At 37.5% G+C, this 12,616-nt stretch overlaps 1 protein-coding gene across 3 annotated transcripts in view; it reads left to right on the forward strand.

Moving 5' to 3' along the window:
* The window catches only part of PPP3CA (protein phosphatase 3 catalytic subunit alpha), a 324,455-nt gene that overhangs the window by 261,222 nt on the left and 50,617 nt on the right, over positions 1-12,616 (forward strand). For all 3 annotated transcript variants that reach the window (XM_060416850.1, XM_027970856.3, XM_027970857.3), the window contains exons 6-7: positions 1,853-1,992; positions 11,462-11,539. In XM_060416850.1, the coding sequence (XP_060272833.1) occupies positions 1,853-1,992; positions 11,462-11,539 (218 nt within the window). The remainder of the gene's footprint in view (positions 1-1,852; positions 1,993-11,461; positions 11,540-12,616) is intronic.

Genomic DNA, 12,616 nt, shown 5'->3' on the forward strand with positions numbered 1-12,616 from the left:
GCACAAAGGATTGGTATTTGCTTTACATTTAAAGTTCTATGGAGACGGAACACTGAAATGTAGTCTTTGAGTTCAAGTACATGAGTCTGTGCATGAATGAAACCAATTTATTCTGCAATCTGATGGACTCGTGAAATCAGTAACTACATTTCTTATCACAAATTATGTAGATTTTTAAAATATCCTTTGCTAACCCTAGGACTTTTTTTCTAGCATGTTTCAGATATTGTGTTCAATTCTCTTATTATCATTATGCTTTAGACTTTGAGGTAGAGTGATTTTTGGTTTGCATTTTCCATATGTCAGCGTTTCTGCCACACTTATTTTATTTAATCAGTTTCATAGTTGTTTAACTGTAGATGATATGAATTTTAGAATGCATTCCATAACTTTTCCAGCGTAAGTTCTGTACTCTGGTTGCTTTACTGAAGCCCTAGCTGGGAAGCCGCCTTTGTCAGAAAGTGTCTCCTTTATGGCTCTAGCCCTAATACTAAGTTCTTGTTTCTTAGAAAGAAATTCTGTATTTTTATGGACAAGCATTATTTTTCTTGTATGAATTGTTCCAAAGCATAAATTATTTAAGTCTCTTAAGCAAGTCTAAGTTCGCAATGAATATTTTATGGATCACAAAATGGTTCAAATATAGAGGGTCTTGTCTTATTGAAGGTTTTCATTGGGTGTTGAAAATGTGAAATATATGCTTCGTACTTTTTAGATATTAGTAAAAAAAAAAACCAACACCACTATGTAGCAAGACCATTATTTGCATTACCTTGTACGTCTCAGGAAAAGAATTTCATGGGCTGTCAGACTTATATATTCACCTGTCCCGTGGGTTTTTTTTTTTTAATATTGTAGTATCAAATATGCAGAATTTCAGCTCTTAATGAGTTTTCATAGCTGTGTTATGCTTTTCTTCGAGAGACTCCCTAGTATCTGCTAACTTCACCCCAAATCCTTTCATTGCAGTTAAATCGGGATAAACTATGGGAAAGTGACAATGTTATAAAATTGTTGGTGAAATATCATTTTCAGTTATTATAGTGCTCACAGCTTCTAAATGTACAATTTTAAATTGAAACATGGCTTTGCTCAACGTGTATAGCTAGAAAATTCGAAAATTGATTTCATATGAGGACTTCAGGTAAAGCTAGGAAAATTAGGACTGTGAACTGAAAAATGACCTGCTAAATTGGGGTTTATTTTACTGCTTATTGTTAGGATTGGTATGTAAGGTAACTCTAATCAGCTTGGTTTTAATTAGAAACCTAACCCCTAATGAGTGAATACCCAAAATGTCGTACAGCACGTACTTACTCTCAAAATGAAAGCTGTCTGTTCTCAAAATTATATTGTTAAATACAAACACCATAAGTTGTTCCCTCTCCTGATTTCTAAATCACATTTCAATGGGAGGCAGTAACAAAAATTTTCCCCCAAAATCAAGTAAAATAAAAGCTTCTCAAGAAATGAAACACAGGTAGAACATCAGTTGGTAATAACTAAAACACTTGGCTAGATTAAAAAAAAAAATAAGGAGGAGAGAAAGACAAAGAGGAAATCAGGAGGAAGGAAAAACAGAGTGGGAATTAAAGAGGCGAGAGGGAGGTATAAGGTGAAATGAAGGCAGATGATAATTGAGCATCAGGAAGAAGGAGGAAGGAAAATGGAAGAGGTGAGGAGTAGAAGAATGGGGAGGAAAGACCTCAGAACAGGAGAAAGGTTGGGGAGTTCACTCTGCACAGTGACTGGGAAGCAAAGATGGGTTTTGTGAAATGCTGGTTTCTTCTATTTTCTAAGTTCCAACTTTCCAAAGATTAGTATTTTGCTCTCTGTCTTCTATTTTTCTTAGTTAGACCGATTCAAAGAACCACCTGCTTATGGACCTATGTGTGATATCCTGTGGTCAGACCCGCTGGAAGATTTTGGAAATGAGAAGACTCAGGAACATTTCACTCACAACACAGTCAGGGGCTGTTCATACTTCTACAGGTGAGGTCGGAGAGCTCCGCCTCCTGGAGCATGTCACGTTCGTAACTGTTGTCATTGATCAGTCCATGCATTTGATTCATTTGTTATGTGTGTAACTTTTCTAGGAAACAAATATAAATGAAGGTTCGCTTTGAAAGCCTGGTTCAAATAGATTCTTAGCCCCTGGAAAATAAAAATATAAATAAATAAATTGATAGATAAATAAATGGATGTGTTGATATAAATGTATAGATACGCTATCCGTGAAGAATAGAAAAGGCATAAAAGAGGCAAGTAGTTTCATGATGTCCAAGCAGCTGCAGAAGACAGTAGGGTTTAGCAGAAAGTTGGGTCTGTTTCAAGAACCATAGGGAAAAAAATCCAGCCTTGATTTTTTTTCATTCAATTATGTAATCACTTAAAAATGCTTTTACCAGTGTTCATATCTTAAATCAGAAAAACAATTTTAAATTGGTTAACTAAATTATTTTCAAGTTATTCTTAAATTTTCATAAGTTCATCAGACTTCCTGAATAATTAATTAAAATTAGTAGCAACCCAGTATATAAGTACCACCATAAATTTATTTTTAGCACTTGACAAGCCATATTGACAAAATTTTTATAGTAATGTTTCTGTTTGCAAATGTATGGAGATTTCCCCATACCCGTAGCATTTCAGAGCACTTCAGAAAGAAGTCAGCAGCTCAGCTGGGATTTTTACATGTCCTCATGATCTTCCTGATATCTTATTTCACCTCAGTTTTGGCCTACTGCATTTTATTACCCACAGTTTCACTAGGTTCCCTTATCAGACGTACAGTTTGATGTGAAAGTGGCCAGAATGAAAATGCAAAAGAGATTATGGAGAAGTTGAGAATTTAAGTTCTAGAATACAGTGTGGGTTTTTTAGTTTTTTTTTTTCTCTTAACTGAAAAATCATACCCAGTAGTCATTGAAGTTTACACTCAGTTCCTGCCCTGGCAGCTAAGCTAATGATCAGACTGGACGAACTCTGTGAACTGCATCCAACTACATATCTTTCATCTCTTGAGTAAGCAGATATCATCCTACTGCATAACACTGATCAGAGTATATTCTGGAATATTTTGTTCTATACATTGTTTTCCTGATGGGGCAAAAAAGTTTCCTTTTGCTTATCTGTTGATGTGATTGAGAAATTGAAGTTTGTGAACAGAAAGTCTTGTTCACTATAAACCATCATTCCAAGAATAGGCTTTGTTTTAAATATTAAGAGGTCTGTTCTAAGCCTCTTTATCAGAAAATTTGCAGTTCATTTCCAAGTTTTGGAAACTTTGGCTAAGATAAAGGCATATAGTATTTCCAAAAAGCCTGAAGATTTCTTTTCACTAATTATTTAATTGGGGAGTAATCGTTTATTCAAGACTTCTAACTTTTAGGGAAAAGTTGTTTTGTTGAAATACAACTGTATTTGCCAAGTGTTCAATTTTTCAGATCTAGTGTTAAATCCTTAATTATACCAAGAGTGTTTAAATTACCTACTTGATACCACTCAGTTGCGCTTCAATAATACAATATCAAACAAAATATAGACCTCTTGATTTTGATATTAACACTTATAGTATTAACCGTTCTTCAATTCATAGTGTAACATTCTTCTGTTAGCTGAGTTAGCTGTTCAAATATGTCATCTTCTAAATAAAGTCCTGTGCTGAACTTGTATAGTTATGATATTTTTGTTTCGTGACTGTAGACTTAGATTGTTTCGTGACTGTAGACTTAGATGTGTTTACATCAGAGATAAAGTCCATCAACTAGATAATTAGAGGATTATGTGTGCTTTCACACCTTTGTTCTCAACAAAATGATTGTTAAACTCATCTCATTAGAGGTTCTTAAGAGATAGTGATCTTTAGCCATGACAAATGCTGACTGTCAAAATCCACAGCCTGTGTCCTCTGACTAATGGTAAAGCAGTGTGGATTATGTCTTATCTGAAGAAGAGAAAAATGGCCCATGCATTCCTCTAGAACTTTTGGATTATTTTTTTCTTTCGTGCCATCTTGAAGGTGTCAAGGCATCTTCTACGGCCAAGGTTTATAAAGCTGGTCTAGAACAGGTACAGAGGGACAAGAAAATTGGTAGAAGAACAATAAAAACAGGTAGAGTTATTGGCAGTTATTACCTGTTTGAGTTATTGGCAGTTACTTTCATCCACAACTCCCAGTTTTATTTCACATGTATCTGTAGTTTGTGTATTTAATTTGCTCTGCCACTCCGTCCATGATTTAATGTATTGTCTGGGCAATGGTTTAAATGAAATGAAGTTCCACGGACAGATGCATCTAGAAGGATTTGCTGATGCTGCTCATGAGTTATAGAAGATAGTGCATGTGACCGAGGAAGGCATCTCCTTTTGCTCCAGTGCTACCGTTACCTTTAGAACCTTAGACCAGAGTTTGCACGCTCAGTGACTGTAATGTTGAAGTAACTGAGATGCTTGAACCAGCCGTGAGTTAGATTGTAAAGATTTGTGAAGATCATGGCAAATCAGAGGTATCAGAGCAAATGAAACTGTTGGCCAGACTTGGTGCTTTGGGTTGTTGGCCTTGGGTGTGTCCTGTGAGCTTTGTGTTCTAGATTTAGCTTGCTCCAGGAGTAAGTTTTAACTAACCAGTCTCACATTCCTCTAAGCACTGAGATTTGAAAAACATCTTGAGGGGCACTTAAAATGTGTTTTTGAAGCTGCAAATGGCAGCTCACTCTAATCACCGTTGGTTTCTTAATTGCAGATCAGCAGCCTTTCTTCTGTCCCCAAGCTGCCCCGCTGCTCTTTTGCAATTGGTACTCCTGACAGCCCTTTCCACCTAGACATCCTGTGGCTCCTCCTTTTTCACAGATCCTGCTTGCCCTCCAGCTTATCAGGCAGATCCCTGTCTGTTCCGCTGCGTCTCTTTGTCTTCCTCCAGTTCTTGACAGTTTTTCCTTCACACTTTACTCAAGAACCACATCTGTGTCCTTAGCTTCACCGTAAACTATGAACTCTGGTTAGATTACCAGACCTGCCTGGTCCATTTATCTCTTTATCTTTCCTGAGCTTGCATTCTCTATTTCTAGTTTTCTGCTGGAATTTTCTGCTGGAACATCTTAGATGTTCCTTTGTTGCCTTCTCTTGAACTCACCTTGCTTGAAGAGGTTTATTATTTACCTTTCCACTGGGGATTTCTCCTGGTTTTTCTGTTTCTATTAATGGTTTATTTTCCCAGTTATACAGAGTAGCAAATATTTTTTTCTTTTTCTTCTTGCATTGAAATCACCACTAACCAGTCATCATATCTTAATGGCCCTCTCTTTAAAATATAACCAGCATCTAGACCATCCTGCCTTCCCTCCTTCCCACTCTGAGTTCAAGACCATTTTTAGTCTGTTGAAATCATACCTGCTTTCACAGCATCCTTCCCCTCCCCTCACCTCAATTCAGCTCTTCCAGATTCACGGGTATTCTTTGGAGAATTCATTCACTCGTTCAATTATTTAACAAATATTAGCCGAACACGTACTATATATGCCTTGTGTGAGGTTTTATAGATGCTCAAAGTCCCTGCCTTTGAGGGAATGACAGTCTAGTGTCAGAGGCCGGAAAATAAACTGACAAATAAATTTCAAGGTGAGTAGTTTTGCGATGTTTGGAAGTTATCTCTCTCTTTCACACACACACACACACACACACACACACACACACACACACACCCCCAAACAAGGATGGATAGTGTTTAAGAGACTCCTCATGGTGGAAATATTGTTAAACTGAGCTTTAAAAGGATGTGTAGGATATATCCAACCAGAATCAGTGGTGAAGGCTCTTGCAGGCAGGGAAAGTGGTGAAAAATATGAGGAAAATAATGCTCTGGGAATTCTAGAAAGATGACTACCCAGATGGTCTCACTGGACCTCCAGTCCCAAATTATAGGTAGCTGCTTTGGTATACACTAAAGCTGGGCTTCATAACTAAGCTATTTGACTCCTGTTTTTATATCAACTAGGAACACTTACATATGTGTGCCAAAAGACATATACAAGATTGTTCATAGCAGCAGTATTCAATAGCCAAGTAATAGAAACAGCCCAAATGTCTATTTAGTAGAATGAATAATAAATTATAGAATATTTATACAGCTAAATACAGCAAATGAGAATGAGTTAACCAAAACTGCACAGAACAACGTGGATGCATGTCGCAAGTATAATGATGAGCTGAAGAAACCAGATACTAAAGGGGATATACTTGGTGATTTCATTGAAATAGGAATTCAGCATTAGAGCAAGCAGATCTATAACATTAAAAACCAGGATGGTAGTTACCCTTAGTGAGGAGGTAATGGTGCCTCAAAGAAGATGTGAAAAGTTGCTGGGATTCAGGTAATGTTCTTTGTCTCGATACGAATGCTAGTTACAAGGGTGTCCAGTTGTAATTGTCTGATTTGTGCAGTCTTGTGTATCAATTTGTCATCTTCTCATTTGTGCAGTCTTCTGTTAAAATGTTGTACTTCAATAAAAGTTTGCCTTAAATAAAATTCGCTCACTGCTTCTGAGGCACCTGGCAGCCAGGAGCAAGTAAGGGCTTAAGCTCTGGTGAAGTTCTGGCAGGAAGAGTTGGAACCCTACCAGACATGATCCTTAGTGGGTAAAATGAAATTAGTTAGAGCACCCTTGGGCAGAGAGAAAACACAGCATGTCCTAGGAAACAATAGTCTTGGCATCATCCAGGCAGCACCAGGACATCCTGGGGCTAATAATCCATTGACAGGTCCCAAGGAGCAGAGAGGGAGCTGGGCAGGGGAGTGAGCCCTCCCTCCTACCGGGCTGAGAGCTACTGAGGCACCAAAGAGGTGAGTGGAGGCTTTCTCTTGGTCCACTGGCGAGGGGTTGCAGGCTGGCTGCCTCTGCTCTGCTGAAGCCAGTGAGGGAGAGAAACCCTTTGCATCTCTCACTTATGTAACCGCCCATGTTGAGGCTACTACAACAATTGCATATGAGCCTCAGTAAGCTGAAAAATTGCTGCTGAGCGTTTAGGATATGAAGACAAATAAAAGTGCCTGTCTCTTAAGGCACTCGTTCACTGTTCCTGGAGAGCAGATGTAGAAACATAAATTACACTACGGCATGACAAGTGATATATTAGATTCATATGTTATGGGAACATGGTGGATGCGGCAATTTTGTACACCTCAGGGTGAGGTAGGTTTGAAGGGGAGGTTTCCCAAGTGATAATTTAGCTCAGGCTTGGTGGAAAAGTGGTCCTTCATGAAGAAACAAACAAGCACCAGGGAAAGGATATGCAAAGGCATAGAAGCATAAAATAGCCATTTTAATAATGCTTGCTGGGTGTTAGCATGGTTAAAGCATCTGAAATCTACAAGATTTATTTCAGGGTCTAAAATATATTTTAACATAACCAGAAACAAAAATAAGAGCATCAGCAGAATGAGTCTAGTCTAGTAAGAGCTATTTGCTCTGATGCCAAAACAGTTTTTTCTATCATTTCTCAAGATTTTGTCTTTTTTACCTCACCTTTGCTCACGCTCAGTCTCCTTCCTATTCCTCCTTGTGTGTGTGTGTGTGTGTGTGTGTGTGTGTGTGTGTAATTCTAGCGCCTTACCTGTCTACTAATCCCCGTAAGTCATTGCCTCTGAGATCTAACACAAGCCACAACTGCTAAATGGAACAGCTACTGCTGGAATCTGGAGTTGCTGACTCACCATTCATTCTGTGGTGTATTCTTCCCTCCACACCATGGTGGTGGGGAGACAAATACGAGACATTGCTGAATGTCTACTGCTTCAGGTCAGAACATCTACATATATTGCTACCTCATTTGCTCTTCATCTCGGTTCTATGAAATAAATAACACTCTCTGCCGTTCCCTAGCTCAGTCCTTTCTGTCAAGCTCCCAAGCAGGCACCCAAATACATATAGGGCAGTATTTGAGAAAATGGGGGTTTATATTTTAAATTCCACTCTCATGTTACATTTATACTTCTGTTTACTTTATGGTTAGATATAGTCTTGATAATATGAATTTTGTCTGCAGTACTATGTTAATAGTCTCACTATTCCATGGAAATTTCCACCTTGTTTTCTGCTCTGAGAAGACACAATTTCTAGTGCTTAAGGAATACTCATATTCCAATAGAAAAAAAAAGAAGCATGAAAGAATACAATAACTTCTTCCCCCAAATACAGCTACACATTGTGGTAAATGAATATCACATAGCTGAAAGCATCCCTGGCCTTCACCAACCCTTGAAGCAAGTGTTGTTATAAGACCTGCTCAGGACACAGGGTTAGATGAAACCTTTCCAGCAAAATCACTCTTGCGGATAGGTTGTTCCTGAAAATGTGCCTCTGTGGAGGCACATGACAAGGGGGCTGAGATCCAGCCCACCTTCTGCTCAGAGGCTCAGCCATGGCCCCTTTTTGGATTGATCAGCCTGGAGGAAGAGACTCTTTCTTCTTGGTGAGCTCAGAAGCATCACTTTAGTAATGAAAAGAGAAAGAAAGACAAGAAAAAAGATCTAGTACAAGAGAAAGATTTTTTAAAAAAGATTTCCTCAGACCCACATGCTTTGTTTCTTGCTTTATGTCTCTATGAAACTTTACTATTTTATCTTTTATGTAGCTTTTTAATTTAAATTATGTGTTTTTTCTTTCCCTACCTAGTGTATTTTATCTTCAGAACAGAAACCATTCCTTGCACTTACCATGCCACCCTCCTTGTGTCTCATAACAGATGGGAAAAAAAATCACCAAGAAGTCTTTGATAAATTATTCATGAATTAATGATTTTCCAACTGTCTCTGTGTTGTTAATGTGTTCTGAACTGTGCTTTTCCTACCACTCTACGTGTATGTTTTTAAATGCTTTTCAGCTAAACACTTTGTGGTTTATTCTCATTTATATTTCCATAAAAATATGGTAGAAGGTTTTTATCTCTAATTAAAGAAATTATTTAGAAAAATGTTTGTAATTCTTAGGAAGTTCAAGTATGAGATTGTACATGCTTTTACATTTTGAAATATCTTCTTCAAAATGAGTTTGTTCCAAGTAATAATGCAAGTGTTCCTCACTTAAAGCTATTAACCTAGCGAATTACTGCTATGTTAATTTTATCTTCTTCAGATTTTCATTAAAAATGACATATTTCCATGGGAGGAAACTCAGATTAAACATGTAAGGTTTAGCATGAGGAAAATATATTAAAATTATATTTTCATAAGACTAGGTAAGTTCTTCCAAAAGGAAAAAAATAGATAAAAAAGAGCAGCCAAGCCATGTGCCCAAAGGAAATAAGTAACAAACCTAGACAGACAACCTTTGTCTTACAGTAGTACAAGGCAATAAAGTGTCTTTCTAAAGAACCATTGTGAGGGCACATGAAATGTAGGTACACTGCTTAAGGAGATAGGGAAGGAGCATTTATTGAGTGCCCTTAGCTGGGCATTTTACAGCTTAATATGTAACACGCAAATGTACTGTATTTTGAAGACCAACCAGTGTCTCTGAAATTAAGGTTTCTTTTCTTGACACACTGGTCTGGAAAGGTGGTATCCTCACCTTCTCCCAAAGTAGAACTGTCTTTGAAGACATATGTTGGTCAACTCATAATCTAGGTACCCTGTGGACATATTTCCATGTAGACACTTGGGGAACCATCTCCTCTAGTTAGTAGGTCATGCTAATGTTCATCAATTAGATGGTTTATTCATTTATTGGAATGACCTGGAACACTGGGAAGTGAAGGCCTCAAGGATGTCTCCTCTTTATCTCTCCCTTGTGAATTGCTAGAATATTCTAAAACACACATATATGCACACTCAGACACATGCACACAAATATGTGTGCACAGGCACAAAGACTGTTTTTGATTTCAGGTCAAAAAACAGAATCCTGTTTATCATTAATATCTCTGCAATGGTATGCCATTTTTTCCCTATTCATCAGAGAATTCTTAGAAAATCTTAGTATAAAAGCTGTTTTCATCTTTTGTTTTATAATAAATTATTTCAGTGACATACATTATTTCCCCAAAGAGCTTTTTTTATAATTGGGAGTTGTTTACTATAGTGTACGTTGTTGTTGAGTCGTTCAGTCGTGTCTGAGACCCCATAGACAGCAGCACACCCCGGCTTCCCTGTCCTTCACCATGTCCCAGAGCTTGCTCAAGTTCATAACCGTGGAGTCAGTGATGCCATCCAACCATCTCGTCCTGTGTCTTCTGAGAAAGGTTCTAGTGGTTTAGATTCTAGTGAATATCTATAATTGTTTATATTTAAACAAGCATCGGTTTGCTATCCCTTGATTTGAATTATCTAAAATGTTTTTCTTTTTATGATATACATTTTCTCATTAAAAATTCTTGGAGCAGAGATAAAGTGACTGCAAAAGATGTTCCATGTTTAATTTATAATTTCAATCTCATTTTTAATTACATTTCCATCTTTGGTTTTGAGACTTTCTTAATAGACAAAATAATCTTTATTGTATATTTAATATTTTTATTGAGTCACAATCAAGAATAAGCCTTAAGATAAAATTCTTTTGGTCATATTTAAAGTACACATTTTTAAATCTTGTGAATTTCATAATTTTGTTTAGATTTTGAATGACATAGTCAGTTAACTTACCCATAAAGATGTTGACAATTTGACTCTCAGAAGGCTTACTCTCTGCCATTCCCTAGCTCAGTCATTTCTGTCCAGCTCCCAAACAGGCACCCAAATACATATAGGGCAGTATTTGAGAAAATGGGGGTTTATATTTTAAATTCTACTCTCATGTTATATTTATACTTCTGTTCACTCTGTGGTTAGATATAGACTTGATAATATTGATTTTGTCTATGAGTGGATACTTTTTCCAATTTATACACCTCCAGCTCTTCAGAAGTATAGCTGTATGGACTTACCTGACGGTCCAAGTGGTTAGGACTCCATACTTCAACTGCTGGCGGCCCGGGTTCGATCGTTGGTCTGGGAACCAAGATCCTGCAAGCCTCCTGGCACAGCCTAAATAAACAAATAAATAAATAGAAATACAGCTATAGGCAGATGTAAACTACTATATAGTTTACTATATAGAATGGATAAGCAGCAAGGTCTCAGTGTATGGCTTAGGATACTATATTTAATATCCTGTTATAAACCATAATGGAAAAGAAAATTTTAAAGTATATATATATATATATATATATATATATAATTAAATCACTTTGCTGTACAGCAGAAATTAACACATCAACTGTACTTCAATTTAGAAAAAAAAATGAAAGTTCAGCTATAGGTATTTTTTCTGCCACAGGGGAACACCTGTCCTTAGAACCAAGAAGTCTGTCTCATAAATGTTGCATGTTCGATTACACTTGATCAGATCACATGGATCTGGATGTTATAGGAAGTATGCTCATGATGATTTTATAACAGATGCTTCTCTTTTCTTTCTCTCTCTGGCAGTTACCCGGCTGTATGTGAATTCTTGCAGCACAATAACTTGTTATCTATCCTCCGAGCTCACGAAGCCCAAGATGCAGGGTGAGCAGTCTTGTGGGTTTATGAAAACCATGCATTACTTTGTCATTCCTTCATGTGTTTGGCTGTGGAGGTTCCCTTTGCCAAACTCTCCCGCTGAAGGATTAGATCTAAAAATTGCCTTCTGGTGTCATAGATATGGCGGGATCCAGAGGAGTAAGTGGTTGTGGGTGTACTGTGAAGTCTGCTTTTAAGGGCTCTGCTAGCTGTTTAGGAGCCCCTGGTGGCTCAGACAGAAAAGAGTCTGCCTGCAATGTGGGAGACCTGGGTTTGATTCCTGTGTCGGGAAGGTCCTCTAGAGAAGGAAATGGCAACCCACTCCAGTATTCTTGCCTGGAGAATCCCATGGACATGGGAGTCGCAACACGACTGAGACTTCACTTTCACTTTATGAACAGGTAGAATTTTCAACTGGCTGTTTTAAGCACAGTGAGGCCACCTCCTCCTATTTCTTTTAGTTCCCGCTCTTACCTTTGTCCTGTAAGTGAGTAAATTACCAGCTACTTTTCAGTCTCCGTCAGCCACGTTGGTCTGAATTGCACATTAGTATTTAACAGAGATTGCATTGTTATGCCCTTGTTTAAAGAATATCATCCCTGATCCCTGTAAAGTTTTAAAGGGCAAAAACAGAGACTTCAAATGATGGGAAAACTCCTATATTCTAACTCACAAATACATAACATGATTTTGTAATGACTGGTAAATTTTTAAAACGTAAACAGATTGTAAGGACATAGAAAAATATGAGATATGCACTCTGATGGTACATTAAATCTACATTTGGGATGCAGGCATGGGGGAAATAAGCATAATTAACTTTTAAGATTTGAAGTCCAGTACCCTTCCCAACAAGCTTCACTGAAAGGCACTGTTTTGCCTTAAAGGCTTAAACTCATTCCTTCATATTCTAAATTTTCTGAAAAGGAGGAACATTTATTTTTATAACCTGTGTACTGAAATCAGAAATGTAGATGCCAGCATTCTGAAGTAAACCCAAACCCATGAAGGTTCTGAATCAAGGCAGATCCTAAATTTTTTTCAAAATTAGCTTTTCTCAAGCATCAATCAACAAGTATGAAA

Source organism: Ovis aries, chromosome 6 (assembly GCF_016772045.2).
Source record: "Ovis aries strain OAR_USU_Benz2616 breed Rambouillet chromosome 6, ARS-UI_Ramb_v3.0, whole genome shotgun sequence".
Classification (NCBI taxonomy): Eukaryota; Metazoa; Chordata; class Mammalia; order Artiodactyla; family Bovidae; genus Ovis; species Ovis aries.